This window comes from Podarcis tiliguerta (assembly GCF_965153285.1).
Source record: "Podarcis tiliguerta genome assembly, chromosome: 2".
Classification (NCBI taxonomy): Eukaryota; Metazoa; Chordata; class Lepidosauria; order Squamata; family Lacertidae; genus Podarcis; species Podarcis tiliguerta.
This window is the reverse complement of record NC_139535.1, coordinates 11,407,397-11,428,263: the sequence shown is the minus strand read 5'-3', so window position 1 is coordinate 11,428,263 and position 20,867 is coordinate 11,407,397. Positions and strand designations below refer to the sequence as shown.

General features: G+C 48.4%; 2 protein-coding genes across 5 annotated transcripts in view; both read right to left on the bottom strand.

Moving 5' to 3' along the window:
- Positions 1-433: 433 nt before the first annotated feature.
- LOC310670413 (uncharacterized protein) lies at positions 434-10,817 on the bottom strand. 4 transcript variants are annotated; one of them, XM_083425740.1, is made up of 6 exons: positions 10,628-10,817; positions 7,677-7,791; positions 6,732-6,836; positions 5,533-5,631; positions 4,858-4,959; positions 434-4,099 (listed from the first exon to the last, which is right to left on the bottom strand). In XM_083425740.1, the coding sequence occupies exons 2-6, from the start codon at positions 7,687-7,689 to the stop codon at positions 2,718-2,720; spliced, it is 1,701 nt and encodes a 566-aa protein (XP_083281866.1). In that variant the 5' UTR covers positions 7,690-7,791; positions 10,628-10,817; the 3' UTR covers positions 434-2,717. The 4 variants fall into 4 exon arrangements, with proteins under 4 accessions (XP_083281866.1, XP_083281863.1, XP_083281865.1 ...); XM_083425737.1 differs by having other exon boundaries at positions 5,533-5,634; positions 7,677-7,836; positions 10,542-10,816; XM_083425739.1 differs by having other exon boundaries at positions 5,533-5,634; positions 10,628-10,816.
- Positions 10,818-14,618: 3,801 nt separating this feature from the next.
- The window catches only part of LOC310670993 (complement C4-A-like), a 68,111-nt gene continuing 61,862 nt past the window's right edge, over positions 14,619-20,867 (bottom strand). The window contains exons 39-41 of the mRNA XM_083426891.1: positions 19,100-19,183; positions 17,194-17,326; positions 14,619-15,377 (exon numbers count right to left, since the gene is read on the bottom strand). Coding sequence (XP_083283017.1) covers positions 15,236-15,377; positions 17,194-17,326; positions 19,100-19,183 — 359 coding nt within the window. The 3' untranslated portion in view covers positions 14,619-15,235. The remainder of the gene's footprint in view (positions 15,378-17,193; positions 17,327-19,099; positions 19,184-20,867) is intronic.

The following is a 20,867-nucleotide window of genomic DNA, read 5'->3' as shown; positions in this document are numbered from 1 at the left end:
CATCTACATCTGGAGCAACTTCAAGGGCAGGCCCACAAAGAGCACATTGCAGTAATCCAGCCTGCTGGGCTCTCAGCCTCTTCACTCTGGCCCTTTGGGTATCGCTGGACCAGAACCCAGCATCCTGTTTCTAACACGGGTCCAGGCAGATGCCTCTCAAAAGTTAATGAGGAGCACCCAAAGATAACCCTCCCCTCTTTGTTGTTTATTCCCTAGCACCTGTCACTGGTAGGGAGACCACCACTTCACCTGAGCTGCCATAGTGAACTACTTGAACTTGCTTTTCCTCCTCTGCTCCTGTTCCTGTTTCCTTGCGTGCCATGTCTTTCTAGATGGGCCCCTCCACCTCTTAGGGCAGAAAGATTCCATTGGGCGAATTGGCCACTGCCCAGTTCCTGGAAGGCTGCTCAAACACAACAGAAGACCAAAATAATTATAGAGAGACTATTTGTTTATTAGGATGTCTACTTGCGTCTTGCTACAGATGCATAAATTGCTTCATCATCACACAAAAGAACCTTCCTCTGCCTCAAGACAGCTTCAAAACGTGGCTTTTATTTTTAAGGCTCCGCAGAGGAATTATCAGCATGCAGGATAAAAGAATCGGGGTGCAAGAGGGGTGCCGTATCCATGCAAGAAGATATGCTGGTATTGTTGAATGGGGGACACACATCATCTTTAAAGAACATGGCTTCCCCTGAAGAATTCTCGTTCACAGAACTATAATTCCCAGCACACTACAGTTCCCAGGATTTTTGTGGCGGGAAGCGGTGTAATTTAAATAACCGTTGTGGATGTGACTGCCGTGGGAAACTGTTCCACACCAGGGGTAAGTAGAGGGTAGACTGGGGTTGCCAGGTAGATCATTGGATACTTTGCGATGCATGTTCAGGAGTCGTTGGGGGCCAACGGTTTAAATATGGCAGCAATGCAGGCCAAAGGCACGTCTAAGTCAGAATCCTGTTCTCACAATGACCGCCTAGAGACCTATGGAAAGCTCACCCGCTTACCCTCATCACAAAAAACCCCCAAATCCCTGATTAGCACTAACTCAAAGCTATAAAATTGCAATTGTATACACAGGTTGCTCCAGTGTGTGGCTCATGAAGTGCAGCTGGTAATTAGCTACACCTCCCAAGCCGCCATTTTGTATGTGGCCTCTACTTCCATATTTTGTAAAAAAAGGTAAAGGAGCCCTGGACGGTTAGGTCCAGTCGAAGGCGACTATGGGGTTGCGGCGCTCATCTTGCTTTCAGGTCGAGGGAGCCGGCGTTTGTCACAGACAGCTTTTCCGGGTCATGTGGCCAGCTTGACTAAACCGCTACTGGCACACAGAGGACGGTGACAAGTGACAGAGTGCACGGAAATGCCGTTTACCTTCCTGCTGCGGTGGTACCTATTTATCTACTTGCACTGGTGTGCTTTCGAACTGCTACGTTGGCAGGAGCTGGGACAGAGCAACGGGAGCTCACCCCGTCGCGGGGATTCAAACCGCCGACCTTCTGCTTGGCAAGCCCAAGAGGCTCAGTGGTTTAGACCACCTCGCCACCCGCATCACCCATATTTTGCACCTGGATTTAGTTGGTGAGGCTCAAGGTTGAAAGTAAGGCCCCCATCTACATTATAAATTTAAAGCCGTATCGTACCACTTTAAATAGTCACGGCTTCTTTCCTCAAGGAATCCTGGGAACTGTAGAGAGGGATGGACTCTCAGATTTGGGGAACAGGGGTCTCCTAACAATTCTGTGTTTACGTCACAGAGCTGCCATCTTATGAGTGGTTTAACAGTCAAGCCCCCTTTGGTGGGAATTCTGGGAAATGTAGTTTTGTAGGGAAAATAAGGGTCTAAAAAACAAACACAGCATAGTTCCCAGGATGCTCTGAGGGGAAAGTCATGTCTGTTTGAAGTGATAAAATACTGCTTTAAACGTATAGTGCAGAAGAGGCCTAAGTCAGTGTTGGGCAAGCTAAGAACCCAACTCTGAATACCAAGGTGAGGGGAAATGGGCTGTTTTGTCATTTATATTGAAACTCCATTCCTAACAAGCAAGAATCTCCTAAATATAAACGTGGATTATTTAATCTGTTAACAGTAAATGCCCACTGACTCCTTCCCACAATCCCCAGCCCACAGCCCTCCCTTCAGTGCTAATACTGTAATGCAGAAAGTATGATTACCCAATTATTTCTGCATGTACTATTTTCTGTATTTAGGCTTCTGTCTGTTTTTATTCTCTGCTATAGATAGCCTTTTAGATGGATTTTTTTAAAAAAAACAAAGCTCATGTAATAATAATAATAATAATAATAATAATAATTTGAACCAGCAAGCCTGAAGTCTGCCTATACCTGGTACTGAGCCCCTCGCCCATTTCCCTCCCCCAACACAGACATTTTCCCCACCCTGGAAAAACATGAGGGTCATAACCCATCTGACGTTGGGGTTGAGCATGTTCAGCTCACTGTAATCAGTGAATTTTAATTAGGCCTAATTCTGTGTTGGGCCACAGCCCAGGTGTGAATCCACGTCCCAAAGGTTGGGAGAACTGGCTCGCCTACGGTGACCTGAGATCACGACAGAGGCGATCTCACCAAACCAGGGACTTCTTGTTTCACAGCTGCATCGCTACCACCGTATCAGTCCTAACAGTCTCATTCCAGTGGAGTTTCTTCACAGCTTAGACGACCCGAGCCCCGTTCGCAGTCCAGGCCTTCTTTCACTGCTTCTCCTCAGTGTGGGTTCTCTCGTGCTTGTTGAGAATCGTTCTCCGGATGAAGCCTTTCCCGCAGTCCGAGCACTTAAACGGCTTCTCCCCTGTGTGGGTTCTCTCGTGGACGATGAGGCTCGAGCTCTGGTTGAACCCTTTCCCGCAATCCGAGCATTTATAAGGTTTCTCTTCCGTGTGGATCCTCTCGTGCCGGATGAGGCTCGACTTGTCGCTGAAGCTTTTCTCGCAGGCCGCGCAGCTGTAGGGCTTCTCTCCCGTGTGGATCCTCTCGTGCTTGATGAGGCTCGACCTGTCGCTGAAGCTTTTCCCGCAGTCGGAGCACCTGTAGGGCTTCTCTCCCGTGTGCGTCCTCTCGTGATTCGTCAGGTTGGACTTCCGGTTGAAGCTCTTCCCGCAGAAAGAGCAATCGTAGGGCTTCTCGCCCGTGTGAGTCCCCTCGTGCCGTATCAGATGCGAGCGGCTGCTGAAGCTTTTCCCGCAGTCTGAACATTTGAACGGCTTCACTCCCGTGTGGATTCTCTCGTGTGTGAGAAGGTGCGACCTCCGGACAAAGCTTTTCCCGCAAGTGGAGCACTTAAACGGCTTGTCCCCTCTGTGGGCTCTCTCGTGTTTGTTAAGGCTCGATTTGTCGCTGAAAGGTCTCCTGCAGTGGGAACAATTGTATGGTTTTTCTCCGGTGTGGATTCTCCTGTGTATGACAAGGCTCGAGTTCTGATTGAACCCTTTCCCACAGTCTGAACATTTGAACGGTTTCAAGCCAGTGTGTTTCATCTCGTGAATGAGGAGGTTTGATCTCTGAACAAAGCCCTTGTCACACACGGAGCAGCTATACGGCTTTTCACCCCGGTGGATTCTCTGATGTGCAAGGAGGCTCGCGGTCTGAATAAATCTTTTGTCGCAATCCGGACATTTAAAGAGTTTTTGTTCTCTATGGATCCTCTCATGTCTGACCAAGGTCGAACTCTGGTTGAATCTTTTACCACACTCTAAGCATTTGTAAGGTCTGTGCTCAGTGTGGCTTCTCTCGTGCCTGATAAGGCTGGAGCTCTGATTGAACCGTTTCCCACAGACTGAGCAACTGTAGGGTTTCTCGCCCGTGTGTTTCCGCTTATGCCGAATAAGGCTGGATCCGTCGCTGAAGCTGTTCCCGCACTCGGAGCACCGAAATGGCTTTTCTCCCGTGTGGATTCTCTCGTGTGTGCGAAGGTTGGATCTTTTCATGAAGCTTTTAGAGCAGCAGGAACACTTGTGTGGTTTCTCTGCGGGGTGTTGGCTCTTGTGTTTGATAAGGCCTTGTTTGTCGCCGAAGCTTCTCCCAAAGCCTGAGTAATATGGCATTTCTCCCATGAATATTCTGTCGCGTCCATCTCCTATCAGAGTAAACAGAGCGCTTTAACGTCTTTCTTTACGAAGTCAATGACAAAAAGAACTTGCAGACAGACTTTACAGCAGGGCCAAACAAGCCCCACAAAACCACTCTCCCAAACACTGCCAACAGACATTTCCCATGCAGAAGGTCTCATGTTCAAGACTGATCACAGAATCATAGAACTGTAGAGTTGCAAGGGACCCCGAGGGTCATCTAGCCCAACCCCCTGCAACGGAGGTATCTCAGCTAAAGCATCCATGGCAGATGGCCCTCCAACCTCTGCTTAAAACCTCCAAGGAAGGAGAATACAACACTTCCTGAGGGAGTCTGTTCCACTGCTGAACAGCTCTGTCAGAAAGTTTTTCCTGATGTTTAGTCGTAATCTCCTTTCTTGTAACTTGAAGCCATTGGTTTGAATCCTACCCTCCAGAGCGGGAGAAAACAAGCTTGCTCCTTCTTCCATGTGACAGCCCTTGAGATATCTGAAGATGGCTGCTATGGGACCTTCTGCTTGGGAAACATTCTCTGCCACAGTCATGGCACACTTGCTGTCATATTATCCATACCGAGACAGAACCCTCATGTTCAAAAGCAGTGTATCTGTAAGTGCGCCTCATATATCGGAAACAAATAGCAAGGGGAAGTTGGGAGATTTTGGGTCCTGCTTGTGAGGTTGGCCACTATCGTGAGGAGAAACTGCATATTCAGTTATGAGGCTAATGAAGGTCCCAAGAGCAAGGTAGTTTGAAGCTCACTCACCTGAGTGGGCCGCCTGGAATGTCACACTGGCCTCCGAAACCGGGCGGCAGGGAACGTACGGCACCTCTTCTTGTTCCAACTTAATTATCACATCCGGAAGCTCTGCTCGGGGAATGAGAAGAGAGGAGGGCGGCTGAGGAGCTGGCTCCTTGACAGGCAGAAGCGGGCACCAACCTGTCCAAATCCCAGAGCTTTCCCCAATAACATAGAGCCAGGCTACATGTTACACTTCCCCATCCACAGAAAAGCTGTCCAGATCCTCCTGTTATGACCTTGGAGGTATCTGGAACGGGCTGGGCCTTGCGCTCCTCTGTTTATGTCTCTACAACTCCCAGCATTCCTGTGCATCGGCCATGTTGGCTAGGGGCTGATGGGAAATGGAATCCCGACAACATCTGGAGGGACACACAAGTACTCCCAACCCTGATGTGTCACACTGTTGAGTCACCCTTCCTCTAAGAAGTTCGCGATGGTATACATGGTTGGCCCCCATTCTACCAACATTTTATCCCGACTGAATGAGGATTTGAACCTGAGTCATCCAAGTCATCGTCTAACACTACCCATTGCACCACACTGTCTCTCAAAGTTATGAACAGGCAAGAGTTTCCACGTTCTCTTCCTGTCAAAAGCCTAGGTTGATTCCCAAGGGTTTGCCCAGATCTTTCCGCTTACCTGAGCCGTAGTCTGCTGGGATCTCTTTCTCCTCCAAAACAGGCTCTGGGATCCAAGGATCTCCCCCATGGACCACTTCAGTTTTAGGAACAGGGAATCCTGCTGAGGGGAAAAAGTGACCAATGTAATCAGAAGGAACCAAGGTAACAGGTACTTGTCACATAGGGCTTTGTTTACCAACATTGGGACCAGGATTCCTAAAAGATCATCACATCCCTGTATCCCCAATTGATCACTGAGCTTGGCAGGAGAGGGCCTCCTGTAGATGGTAGTAATAATAATAATAATAGCACATGGAAAGCAAGAAACACCTGAAATAGCCTTTGATAAAATAATTTGATGTAACATATGCACTTAGCATTAGAACAACCTTCTAAGTCAGCCTTTCTCAACCTGTGGGTCGCCAGATGTTGGGTTGAAATAAACAACAGACGAGTGACAAGTGTTATACGGGAGGCATCTCTCGAGCATGTCTCAGAGAGTCCCTTTTATTGAATATTACAGCATTGCCACGTATGTGCTTGTTGCTGATTGGTTAACACAAAGACAAAGCAAGGGTTGCATATAGGCATTAATCATCAATAGATTAAAGGTTGGGAAAGGAACACAGAGTTGGACAGGTCTGAAAACTAGTGATTGATATATAGCAAACCTTAAAAGGGCATAACCATTGTATTCCATAGATGTGGTCAACCATGCATTAGGAACAGGTTACCAAACATTCTAGGGTGGGTGAGCACGGAATGCTTCAGCTCAGCATGTGCAGAAACAAAACTTCCCATCACCCAGATGTTGTTGGACTACAACTCCCATCACCCCTAGCTAGCAAGGCCAGAGTTCAGGGATGATGGGTGTTGTAGTACAACATCTGGGGACCCACAAGTTGAGAACCACTGTTCTAAGTGAAGTCCTTGAATTATCCCCATACTGCAGCTGGTGGGGAAGGAAAGTGGAGGCTAAGCATTAAAGCTTGCCAAAGGCTGCCCAACAAACTCAGGGCTGAGATCAGAGGTAACCATTATGGGCATCCTGGCTAGCAGCTCAGCTATTTCATGCCACTAGTTCTCATGAAAGGTGTCAGCCTTTGTTTTTCTATCCACCAGAATCGGCAGAAAGCGTGGTGTGGGCAACCTGAAACAAAAAATTATCTATGAATAATTATATATGCATCACACTGTTTAGCTCAACCAATCCACCACCTGAGCGGTCGCCTGGGAAATTCTTAATATCCTCTGATCCCTGGTTATTCGGGAGCCATGGCATCTCATCTTCGTCTTCCAGCTTTATGGTCACGTTAGGAAACTCTAATCAAAGAGAAGAGGAGACGGGTCTGAGATGTCTGGAATTAGTAATGTCCAAAACTGTTAAGCATGAGGAATGTAGTCGGTAGATTTTAATAATAATAATAATAATAATAATAATAATAATGTATTGGGCTGGGGTATTGTTTGTGGGGTTTTTGATGCTATTGATATTCATTTTTTGTCCTTTTATTCTGTGAACAGCTCTGAGACGTGCGGGTACCGGCTGGTATATAAGTTCAATAAATAATAATAGAGTGGAACCTCGGTTGTTGAACATAATCTGTTCTGGAAGAATGTTCAACTTCCAAAACGTTTGACAACCGAGGCGCAATGAGCGGTCCACAGAATCTATTGAAAAAATGGAGAAACATGCCTTGGAAGCCAGTCGACTTCTGAGGCATGTTTGAAAGCGGAAGCATTCGGCGTTCAGGTTCCAAATCGCCAAATCGTTCGGCTTTTGAGACGCTTGAAAACCAAAGTTCCACTGTAATAATAATAATACTTTTCTTATGTTTGCAATTATGTGATTCCACCACCCCCGTGTTCCAACCAGTTAAAAAATGAGATCTGCCACCAACAAGGGACATTCATTATTTTAAAATATTTGCAGTAGGGCGGGGGACGACGACCCCTAATTTCAATAAAATGCCCTTTGTTTTCTGAAATCTGGACTAACCAGTCTTATTCAAAGCACATTTTCATTCACACAAAGGGCAGGGGTAAAACCAGCACTGTAATCTCCAAGCACAAATCTTCCATGAATACTGGAACTGCCGAAGACAGCCCTAGGCTTCTAAGCCTCTCAGACGTCTAACACAAAATTCAGAAAGGAATCCTTACCCAGAGAAGCCATATTCCTGTGATTTTCTTGCAGGACCACCCGGGATAGAATTCATCTGTCTGAGTGCATCAGATCTTCATCACACTTCCATGAAACTCACACAGCCACATCTTTCTTGAAACGAAACAACAGCACCTGTCCACTTTTGCTACAGAAGAGCTAAAAATCCACAGAATTTTTATTACCTGCCTTTCAACACAAGGCTCAGAGGCAGGTTACAATGATAAAATATATATATATATACCTGTGTAAAACAAAAGAGTTACAATCATAAATATAAAAATGGTTCCAAATATACAAACAATGTCAACATCTGAAAATAATTCGGTATATAAAAATAGTTGCAGTGAAGATGTAAAGGTAAAGGGACCCCTGACCATCAGGTCCATTCATGACCGACTCTGGGGTTGCGGTACTCATCTCGCTTTATTGGCCGAGGGAGCCGGCGTACAGCTTCCGGGTCATGTGGCCAGCACGACTAAGCCGCTTCTGGCAAACCAGAGCAGCACACGGAAACGCTGTTTACCTTCCCGCCAGAGCGGTACCTATTTATCTACTTGCACTTTGACGTGCTTTCGAACTGCTAGGTTGGCAGGAGCAGGGACCGAGCAACAGGAGCTCACCCCGTCACGGGGATTCAAACCGCCGGCCTTCTGATCGGCAGGTCCTAGGTTCTGTGGTTTAACCCACAGGGATAAAAGGCTCTGTACTGTATGCAGCCCTCACAACAACGACCATGCAACATGAATCACAATTATTTCAATTTTACAGATAAGTAACTGAGGCTGACATGGCAAATGGTATCTAATCAGACCCCCGTTTCATCTAGCCCAGGGCTGGGGTTTCTTTCTGGCAGCGGTTTTCCAGGGTCTCAAGCGTAGAATCTTTCCTAGACAGGAAACTGTATTATACAAAGTCGCAACTAGCTCAGTGTTGTTTACACTGACCGACAGAGGCTCTTGCGAGTTTCAGGCAGGGGACATTCTCAGCTTGGTATACCCAGAGCTGCCAGGGTTTGGAATGAGCTGCAGCCCTTCTCTAAATGCCAAGAGGGCGAATGAACCCTGCCTTGCAAACTATCCTTCAAAAGCTACCAGCCTTTGCAGAGCCATTTCAGCAGCTAGCTAGCTCTTTCCACAGTGTACCCTGGAAATTGTAGCCCTAAGGAATTTAGGAGGGAAGCCAAGACTGTTTAAAGTGGAATCTCAGCACATTAAATGTGAACGTGACTCAGAGGCCACTCATTGAAATTAATGACCCCAAGTCAGTCACATCTATTAACCTCAATGGGGCTCCTCTGAGCATAATTCTAGAATTGTAGAGTTGAAAGGGAACCAAGGTGTCATAATAACAATAATAGTAGTAATAATTTATTTATATCCCACCGTCCCCTGCCGAAGCCGGGCTCCGAGCACCTGACAACAGTAAAATAATACACTTTACATAAAATCACAATCAATTAATTTAAATACATTCTAAAATCAATTCATAATCAAATTCCTGGCAACCACTGGGCTAGAGGTCTGTGAGGATTGCCAAAGGAGGGGGTCAGGCTGTGCCTTGGCCAAAGGCCTGGTGGAATAGCTCTGTCTTGCAGGCCCTGTGGAAAGATGTCAAGTCTCGCAGGGCCCTGGTCTCTTGTGACAGAGCGTTCCACCAGATCGGGGCCACGGCCAAAAAAGCCCTGGCTCTGGTTGAGGCCAGCCTAACCTCCCTGTGGCCCAGGATCTCCAAAATGTTTTTATTTGAAGAACGTAACTTCCTCCGTGGGACATACCAGGAGAAGCGGTCCCGTAGGTACGAGGGTCCTAGGCCACATAGGGCTTTAAAGGTTAAAACCAGCACCTTAAACCTGATCCTGTACTCCACCGGGAGCCAGTGCAGCTGGTATAGCGCCGGGTGAATGTGATCCCGCAGCGAGGACCCCGTAAGGAGTCTCACCGCAGCATTCTGCACCCGCTGGAGTTTCTGGGTCAGTCTCAAGGGCTGCCCCACATAGAGTGATCCAGTACAAGCCCCTGCAATGAAGGAATACAGTAGGGCTGGCACTGGCCAGTGTGGCATAATGGTTAGAGCAGGCTTTCCCAAACTTGAGTCCCCAGCTGTTTTTGGACCACAACTCCTACCACCCCTAGCTAGCAGGACCAGTGGTCGGGGATGATGGGAACTGTAATCCCAAAACAGCTGGAGACCCCAGTTTGGGAAACCCCGAGCTAGAGGGTCGGACTATGATCTGCGAGAGCTGGGTTCGAATCCCCGCTCAGCAGCCATGAAGACGGCCCGTTGGCGTCTCTCAGCCTAACCTCCCTCACAGGGTTGTTGTGAGGCTGGAATGGAGAGCAGGAGATCCTTGGAAGATAAAAGCAGAATATAAATGTAATAAATAAAGCCCTCAATGATATCCCTGTGGCAATAACAATAAAAGTGCTCAGCCAGCACCTATATTAAGAGAGACAGAGCGAGAATGGGTGCCTTAGGCCTGAATATAGCACTTCAAAGGTCATGCAGGAAAACTACGTGGCTTGCACCAATTGGGGCGAAACAATAGCGGAGAGAGGCTCTTTGCTGGTCGGGAGAGAGCAGAGGTTGCTCTGAACCGATTTAGCAGCTAACTAGATCTTGCAGCTTCTCCGCTTTCCTGCAAGCCCAGCAATTTCCAAGGCGCCTCCCCAATGTCAAAGCCCAGGAAAGTCTGACCCTTTCGGCTGCCCGAGGCCAATGAAACCCCGACAGAGCAAAACACACAAAACGAAAAAAGCCCAGGATCTCAAGCGCGGGTTAGGATCCCCTCTTCACCCAGCGGCACGCGTTGGTTTATTTTTATTTCAAGCGCATACGCCTTATTGCACGACCTTTAAATTTACCTTTCCCACCGCAAACACGGCCGGGCAATGGTCCAGCCTGCACGAAGGGGGCCGCTAATCCGCATTAAGGCTGCAATCCTGCGCACACTTACCTGGGAGCAAACCCCACGGAGCTTGCTCCAGAGTAGACCAGCCTAGGATGGCGCTGCGACTGATCTTCAGCATGCAAAACTGATCGTCAGTGGAAAGGATTCGAATTAAGCCTTTTTTTAAAAAAAAAATGAAAAATAAGGGGGGGGGACTTGCATTAAATGCCTCTCGGGCTTCTCCTTGCTGCTTATGCGGGAGGCTTTTCCTTTGTTTTCCGCTTCCCATCATGTGACTCGCTGAAGCCGAGCCCGACGACTGGCAAGTCCAGCCCGACCAATCTGCAGTCTGAGCGCATGGATGGATGGAACTGCTATAATTGTAGAGTTGGAATGGGGAGCCAGGGTCATCTAGTCCAACCCCCTGCAATGCAGGAATATTTTGCCCAACGTGGGGCTCGAACTCACAACCCTGAGATTAAGAATCTTTTGCTCTACTGACGGAGCCCAGGTCACAAACCAGGATTCCTTTCTGAAGTGAACCCAGGGCCCTGTACATCTATTTTGTGGTGCTGTGGTCTAAACCACTGAGCCTCTGGGCTTGCCGATCAGAAGGTTGATGGTTCGAATTCTTTTTACGGTGGTGAGCTCCTGTTGCTTTGTCAGCTCCTGCCAACCTAGCAGTTCAAAACCAAGCAAGTGCAAGTAGATAAATAGGTACCGCTGTGGCAGGAAGGTAAACGGCGTTTCTCTGTGCTCTGCCTTCCGTCACGGTGTCCTGTTACGCTAGAAGCGGTTTAGTCCTGCTGGCCACATGACCCAGAAAGCTGTCTGTGGACAAACGCCGGCTCCCTTGGCCTGAAAAGCGAGATGAGTTCTGCACCCCATAGCCGCCTTTGACAGAACTTAACCTTCCAGGAGTCCTTTACCTTTACTATTTTGTTTCTTTCTTTAAGTAGGATTTTTCTACGGCATCAAGAGAACTAGAGACTTGGTTGCTCTATTTTGAGATGCAACCATAAAATTTAGAAGAACTGCAACCCGTGGCGTTCCAGGTGTTGTTGAGGCACAGATCCCATCACCCCTGGTGTTTGGCCAAGCAGGCTGGGGCTGATGGGAGATGCAGCCGAACATCTGGGTGGCTACACCAGCCCACAGAGTACAGTCATACCTCGGGTTACAGACGCTTCAGGTTGCATTTTTTCAGGTTATGGATGCGCCGAAACCCGGAAGTACCGGAACAGGTTACTTCCGGGTTTCGGCGGTCGCACATGTGCAGAAGCGCTAAATCGTGCTTTGCGCATGCGCAGAAATGCCGAATTGCAACCCGCATGTGCGCAGATGCACCACTGCGGGTTGCGAACGTGCATCCTGCATGGATCATGTTCACACCCCAAGCGTCCACTGTTGTTGCAATCGGGGGAAGAGGGTACGGCAAGTAATACAGTGGTTTCCGTTATAAAGCATTGGAAAGTTTCTGAATGCTAAGCAACTGCAACTTTATGAAGTTGTGGGTCCTAGGCACGCTTGCCTGACGCATTGCACACAGCGGAACTGCCTTATGAATCAACATGTATAGGATTGCACAGGACGGTGGGGGATGGATTCTGCACCGAGAGAAGATCCATGGAGAAGTTGCTCTTTCAGGTGGGTTTGGTTGACTTCGACATATCTGAATCCAGCTTCTGTGAGGAGGAAGATACTCTTGGGGCTGCCATACATCCGGAATCTCCCAGACATAGCCGGGACTGGGCCGTCAAAAAAGGCGTCTGGGCGATTTCCGAAAGTTGCTTAAAATGTCCGGGAAAATCTGGGCGTATGGCAGCCTATATTGGAAGCGTTGATTTTGTGTGTGTGTTAAATTCCTTAAAAATAGCTTAAAAACTGAACAACTTCACCAAAAAAAGTTCAACAACTTTTGTGTCCGGATTTTCACTTTTTGAAATATGGCAACCCTAGATACTGTGGAGTGGGACACGGGTGGCGCTGTGGGTAAAACCTCAGCGCCTAGGACTTGCCGATCGCATGGTCGCTGGTTCGAATCCCCGCGGCAGGGTGCACTCCCGTCGTTCGGTCCCAGCGCCTGCCAACCTAGCAGTTCGAAAGCACCCCCGGGTGCAAGTAGATAAATAGGGACCGCTTACCAGCGGGAAGGTAAACGGCGTTTCCGTGTGCTGTGCTGGCTCGCCAGATGCAGCTTGTCACGCTGGCCACGTGACCCGGACGTGTCTGCAGACAGCGCTGGCTCCCGGCCTATAGGGTGAGATGAGCGCACAACCCTAGAGTCTGTCAAGACTGGCCCGAACGGGCAGGGGTACCTTTACCTTTTAGATACTGTGGAAGAACTAGTGGGAGAGGGACCTGGCCAATGTGGTGCCCTCCAGCCATTGTTGGATGACAGCTCCCATCATCCCTCTAGTCTAGTACTTACTGAGCTGCCAGTCTGTTCCAGGGCAAAGTACAAGGTTTGGGCCCCAGATAGCTTCAAGTCAGGCTACCTAGACACCCCTTTACTCCTTACGCACCCAAGGCTTTCCTTGCAATCCCCCCCCAAAGCCAAGCCCAACCTATGCACAGCTACTCGAGAGTAGGACTTTCAGTGCAGCAGCTTCAGGTTTTGTGGAACAGCATCCCTATTGAGAGATGACAGGCAGAGACACTTTCCAGAAACAACTGATGACATTTTTGTTTCGACAAGATTTTCCAGCTTTTTTTTTTTTTTTTGTAAAACACCCTCTGATCCTCAGATGAAAGATTGTACAGTGGTGCCCCGCAAGACGAATGCCTCGCAAGACGGAAAACCCGCTAGACGAAAGGGTTTTCCGTTTTGGAGGTGCTTCGCAGGACGAATTTCTCTATGGGCTTGCTTCGCAAGACGAAAATGTCTTGCGATTCCTGGGGTTTTTTCCCCGCTCCCTACCCCCTTTATCTAAGGCACTAAGATGCTAATAGCCTTTTAGCAGCTAATCCGCTAATCCCTTAAACCTTTAATAGCCGCTAATAGCCGCTAAACCGCTAATAGCGCTAATCCGCTAATGGGCTTGCTTCGCAAGACGAAAAAACCGCTAGACGAAGAGACTCACGGAACGGATTCTTTTCGTCTTGCGAGGCACCACTGTACTGTATTGAAATTTAAATACATACATACATACATACATACAGGTCTCCACCTTGGCTTTTTATTTGTATTGTTTTTAAACCCATGTTCAGTATGGTTCATAGCTGTCAACTTTTCCCTTTTCTTGCGAAGAATCCTATTTGGAATAAGGGAATCTCCCTTAAGTTGACAGCTATGAACCACACAGCTATGAACAAACGGGTTGGCCAAAGTTAATTGCGTCTATTAACTTAAATGGACCCACTCTAAATACAACTAGCCATGGATACGTTGGGTGCAACGGCAGGCAAAATATCACCTTGTGTTATCAGTTTCTTATGAGTCTGGGGGTCAGTCTGCGGGAGGAGAGATGGGAGTCCTGCTTCTCCAGCCGGGCATCCGTATCCTGGGAGGGTACCCACCTCCTGAAGCTCAGCCTGACACATGTCACCCTCCCGTTTCCCCTCCTTGTCCACCTCAGCCGGACACTCCATTACGCCTGAGCCTGGCGACCCCTCTGTTAGGATATTTCCGTTCCACCTTAAAAGGGAGCAGGATGTTTGTGTCACAGCCTGTGCATTTCCTATTTCACAGGATGTTTCTGTTGTGTCTTTGTTTTCGTTTGTTTCTCTCTCTCTCTGCCGGAACATTGAAGCAGGCAGTCATGTTTTTCTTTGTTCTGACCAACGCTGAATAAACTTGTAAATAATGCTCTCCTGAGTGCATCTTTCGCTGTGTGCTTTATCTGCTGATAGAGCGTGCACGGCTTTGGAATGTGGCAAGCTATTTCTGGAGCTCGTGTCGCTAATTGTTGATACTGCGTGTCTACGGGAGATCGATGGATGTCCGGAGACGACGTGGAGTCAAGATGGACTTTGTCTCCCTGGCAGTATCCCAACACCCCCAAGACTCAAGATGGCAGCAGAAAGAATGAACAGGCAGAGGAAACAAAACCAGGAAGCAACGCTTTCTTTTTAATGAATAAAATTGCCATTTGAACAGTGCAAATACGTTGTAAGGTGCTGCACGCGAAACCAAAAATAAAAAAGGTTAATGCCGAGAACTTTTTGGACAGGACTAGGCCGGTATTTCTCATTCGGCTAATGGCTACCCCTCGTCATCATTCACAGACAGAAATTGCTGTTTGAACTTGTAAACGTAGCTGATGTTACGCAAAGAAAAACTGTCGTTTTAAATTCAGGTGAGAATGCCCGTTTTGTTCAAATATGCTCTGGGCATACATTTTCCTGTTGCTATGGAACAGACACCGATTTTAAAGACACACACTGTAGGCAGCCCTCTGCCATTTTGGCCACATATTCCTGTTATTTCTAAGTGGCTCTGTGGGCTCCCTAGAAATTAGCAGCCAGAATCTCGTGAAAAGCATTAAAAAGGCCAGGCACACTCTCAGGCGCAGGGGTCCCCCGTCAGCAGGCTGAGCGAGGCCCCCTCCCAAATGTAGCAGAGCTGATATATCGTACTTGGAAGCGACTCCACTACAGAGGCCAGAGTTCTGGTGCATCTAAATGGGGGGGGGGGGAGCGCAGGAGACATGAAGCCCCTTCTGTGGCTTAGACCCGGCAGCCGCTGACAGCAAAGGAAGAGATGAATGACTGGAGCTGGGAGCAGGTGTTGCGGTGCTGTGTGGCTCGGCAGCTCTGGGACTTGGGCAGCTCCTCTATCCAGGAATTCATATCCATCAGGTACTGGGGGCTGCGGAGAAGACGGGTCAGCGTGTAAAAAGCCAGGCATATTCACCCCCTTCCACAAAAAATGTACGCAGGAGAGTTTAATCTGGAGCTGCCTTGGCAAAGATGCTCTCCAAAACAGCTGCATTTACAGAGAAGGAGCGTTTGAGGGAAGGGCCGTAGCTGAACGGGTGAGCCTCTGCCTTGCATGCAGGAAGAAGAAGAGTTTGGATTTGATATCCCGCTTTATCACTACTCTAAGGAGTCTCAAAGCGGCTAACATCCTCCTTTCCCTTTCTCTCCCACAACAAACACTCTGTGAGGTGAGTGGGGCTGAGAGACTTCAAAGAAGTGTGACTGGCCCAAGGTCACCCAGCAGCTACATGTAGAGGAGCGGAGACGCGAACCCGGTTCCCCAGATTACGAGACTACCGCTCTTAACCACTACACCACACTGGCTCTCCAGTCCCCAGAATCCTCCAGGGAAGGCTGGGAGTGCCCCTTGCCTGAAACCATGGAGAGCTGCTGCCAGTCTGTGTAATAATAATAATAATAATAATAATAATAATAATAATAATTTTTTATTTACACACCACCCTTCCTGGTTCAGAAAACCGGACTCAGGGCGGCTAACAACAAATTTAAAACACTTAATTGATGCAACAAAAAACAGCATAAAATACAGTATAAAACGTGAATAACAATAAATTCAGAATTCAAAAATCAATTTATAGGGAAAATCCATCCAATAAACTTTGGATGATCACCGAGGCTAGCTGGCTAAATTAGTCCTATTTGGGCCAGCGAGGAGATCAGGGGAGAATTAGCTGTGGGATCCCAGAGCGGGTAATCTTCATAAAAAGGGGAGGGGGAGGGAAGGAAGGGGAATAAAAGATCAGACTAAGTTCAAATTGAAAGCCAGGTGGAATAGCTCTGTCTTACAGGCCCTGCGGAAGGAAGTTCAATCCTGCAGGGCCCTGGTCTCATGGGGCAGAGCATTCCACCAGGTCGGAGCCATCACTGAGAAGGCCCTGGCCCAGGATAATCTGACATCCTTAGGGCCCGGGACCTCTAAACTATGATTATTCATGGACCTTAAGGTCCTCTGCGGGGCATACCAGGAGAGGCGGTCCCGTAAATACGAGGGCCCAAAGCCACATTGTGTAGACAATACTGAGCTAGATGGGTTCATCATAAGGCAACTTCCTAAACTGCCTCTGAATTCGGCACTGGCGTTGTTATTGTTAAACATTTGTGCCCCACCTCTTCTCTGCTTCAGCAAGTGCCTGACCGTTGCCCCAAGGATGGGGAACTTGTGGACCACCAGGTATTGCTGGACTACAATTCCCATCATTCCCGACTTGCTGGGGCTGATGGGACCAGGAGTCTAATAACCTCTAGAAGGGCCACAAGTTAGCCACCCCGTCTCAGCAGTTGATCCCTAAGCATGACTGGTGTTATGTACTGAGTTGAATGGGATCCCAAAGGCAGCAGTCTGATTGGATCACAGGAGGCACCCAATCCAGCTCCAAGTGGAAGTGAATCCGCAACCTGATTGGCCTACAGGTGAATCCCGGAATTAGCCAATCACATGGGGCCCATTGTGTAAATAATGTATATAAAGCAGGCATTCTGGGGGAACTTCCATTCCTCCTCACCACCATGAGCTGAATAAAGAGCATGAAATCCACTCTTGACTCTGAGTATATTTCAACTCCCTTCTCTCAAAAAGCCCTGAAGGCCAGTGAACTCTGTTTCTGGGTACCAGTTCCTACTGGGCCTTCTGCCCGCCCCCCAACCAGCCCACTGCACACCTGAATCCCCTCCCCGCCTCAACCTACCGTCCTTCGGCATCCCGGGTCTCCCCGTCACGTCCCATCAGCAGATACTCCTGGCCGGTGACCAAGCGAGTCCGACAGGCAGAACGGACCACGAAGCGCCTGATCTCGTTCTCAGAGATCCCAATATCTGCGACTGGAGAGGAAGAGAGAATGGGAGTCAGGGGGTGATGGGGGGGACAGTGAGAATAATATAAGAGGAAATGAGGTGAACAGGGCAGGTTAGTTTCATTGCGGAATAAAGGCCTCAATAAAAACTTACAATTGTTTTGTTTCATTTTTAAGATAATCGCCATCTAGTGGCGTAGGAAGCGGGTGGGGGTCACCCTGGGTGTCATCCCTGAAGGGAGTGACAAAATGCATATGGGCTTTGTGACGTGGTGGCTTGGCCACCTGCAGGCTCCACTCTGCCCAAAACGGCAGGGAAGCTTTTAATGTCTGATACATCACTGTATTTTAATATTTTGTTGGAAGCCGCCCAGAGTGGCTGGGGAAGCCCAGCCAGATGGGCGGGGTATAAATAAATTATTATTATTATTATTATTATTATTATTATTATTATTATTATTATGGTACCTTGGGTTAAGTACTTAATTCGTTCTGGAGGTCCGTTCTTAACCTGAAACTGTTCTTAACCTGAAGCACCACATTAGCTAATGGGGCCTCCTGCTGCCGCCGGAGCACGATTTCTGTTCTCATCCCGAAGCAAAGTTCTTAACCTGAGGTACTATTTCTGGGTTAAAGGAGTCTGTAAACTGAAGTGTATGTAACCTGAAGCGTATGTAACCCGAGGTACCATTGCATCCGCCCGCCGCCTCTCCCTCAGCCACCCTACAGCTGGGGGGTGGGTTGCGCTGGCGAGGCTCGATGCAACGCACCCTGCCCCAGCTTGCCCCGCCCAATGGGTGGCTTGCCCCGCCCCTGGGCGGAGGGCACACGCGGCACTCCAGGCGCCTGAGCTACGGTGCTGCATTGGGGGGGGGGGGCAGCTACAGGTGGCAGACAACAGGAGCAAAGCCTAGCAAATGGGTCTGCAACCAACTACCCCTCTAAGAAGGCTTCAGCTGGGCAATTTGGAATTGGCAGCAAGCAGAGGGGTGCTGTGGGTGCCGTGGTCCCGGGCCCAATTTTGCTGTTTGCGACACCACAGCAGGCTCTTTCATTGGAGCCCGACTCATAGCTGTCAACCCTCCCTTTTTTCACGGGAAATTCCCTTATTCCAGCGCTGTTTCCCGTTGCTATCCCAGATTGTTAGATATCCCGTAGACTGTCCCCGGGACAGGTGAGGCTGCTGATCCCTTATTTTCAAGGCTGCTGATCCCTTATTTTCAAATCTGAAAGTTGACAGCTATGGCCTGACTCTGCACCAGCAGGAGCTGTGCTTCAGCTGCGGCGCTTGTGCCCGGCGCAGCTCCATGGGGAGGCCTGACCCCAGGAAGGAGATCAGGTCAGTGGGCGGCAGCGCTACTGCCCACAGTCCTTGGCTGCGAGGCACCTCCTCTGTTGCCAGGTGTGCTGCCAGGTCAGACCAGAGCAGGAGGAGTGTGGGCAGCAGTTTCCCGCCCCTCTCCTAACCCTGAACTGTGACCTGCGGAGGGCGCCCTCTGTGCCCCGGCCCCTTGGGGCATACGCTCCTCCGCTGCTGTCACCATCTCCATTGCCCTTTCAACTCCTGTTGATGTCCTTCTGCTTCCAACAAGCCATTGAAGTGGAGATTTTTAGCCCAGCCAGTGTCTGTGTTGGATCTGAACCCGTTTTTTATACATGCAATGGCTGTAATGGCTTTTATATGTCAAATTATTTTAGGTTTTGTTGTTGTTGCTGTCGTCGTCTTTATGGTTGAATCTCTTCAGGGTATTTCCTAGGAAGCGATTAGTAAACTTAAGAAAATGAAATAAGCATCGCTCACTGTACTGCAAGGGCTCCAGGATGATAACTTCGTAGACACGGAAGGCACTTTCTTGGGTCTCGCGCTCCACTCGAACTCGGAACCCTTAAGGTGGGAGAGAAGAAGAGGAGCTTGGATTTGATATCCCACTTTAACACTACCCGAAGGAGTCTCAAAGCGGCTCACATTCTCCTTTCCCTTCCTCCCCCACAACAAACACTCTGTGAGGTGAGTGGGGCTGAGAGACTTCAGAGAAGTGTGACTGGCCCAAGGTCACCCAGCAGCTGCATGTGGAGGAGCGGGGAAGCGAACCCGGTTCCCCAGATTACGAGTCTGCCGCTCTTAACCACTACACCACACTGGCTCTCAGAGAAAAGTGACAATAGCCGGGAAGGTACATGTCAGCAACCCACAAGACAGGAGCTAATTTCAGACCATACACTGCTTGACAAAGAAAACGAGTCTCCAAAACCAACATATAAAAGGAATAAAGAAACAAAGGGCACCTTCAGACAGTCAATCATTTGCAGGAGGAATTTAGTCACACACCAGAAGTTTAGGTTTATGCAGTTGAAGTGGATTAAAACATTTCTTTTCACCCAAGGGCAAGAAATCTCACTAAAAAACAACATTTTGCAGTTTGGTAAATGACAGACAGGGAAAGTATGGGAGATGAATAAATAAGTGACGAGAAGATATGTAAATATCCTGCAAGCAACCAGAGATGAATGAAGGACGAATGCTCGTTGTCATTGCACCTCCCCATAAAAATATCAGAATGAATATTCAAGAAAGACCAGGCTCAGTCTAACTACTGTGTAAGCGTTGTGCAAGCAAATCAGGGTGATTTCTCAATACACAGGTTGTCAGGAAGCGCCCACTGACAAAAGGAGACAAAACCCCACAAGCCTCTGGAGGCTGTTAAGTGCACTGGACTAGGAACTTGAACTTTTCCAAGTATTTCCTTGTTGGAAATGTGTGCTATGTATGAAGAAGGGAAAGGGAAAGGGATTTTCAGTGGCGGCCACTCCAATATGGAATGCCATTTTCAAAGAGGTCTGCCTAGTGCCAAAAAAACCTCCCTCCGTCCCTGGTTAAGTCATTTTATATTTTCCCATGCATTTTGTGTCAGGCCTGAAAGTTTTTAGCTGTCAGCTCATTTGCTTGTTAATGCTGTGGCTTTAGCAGCCATGAACCCAGGTGTTGCTTGGGAAGTCTAAAAAAATCAGTGGAGTTCTGAAACCAGTTTTTAGAATCAGTGCAATTTTGAAATCAGCAGTTTAAAACCACTGCAATTTTTTTAAGGTTCAGTCTGTCTTGTTGATTCAAGAATGTTGCATCCAAGCACGGAAAGAAATCTGCTGCCTGATCTCAAGGACCACCGTGCAAAATTTGGTGACGATACTTTAAGAGATGTACAGATGCACAGCAGACAAACAAAAAACTCTCCAACTTTCATGTTGTTCGCCACCGCCCTGAAATCTCTCAGAGGGCAGAATGCAAGTATTTTCAACAAAGACATAAACGTCAGACCTCAGCTGGGTCTGCAAGTTGGCTACAGAGCTCCATGTGAACCATGAGCAGAAAAGATGCAAAGTCTGAAATTATGCATCACAGAGGCTTTGAAGGTAACCCGGAAACTACAGCTAAGCCAGCTAGACTGGTAACTTAGAGCGGCCACCAAGACCATATTAACACCGGTCCTGAAAGGCCTACATTGGCTCCCAGCACGTTTCTGAGCACAATTCAAAGTGTTGGTGCTGACCTTTAAAGCCCTAAACAGCCTTGG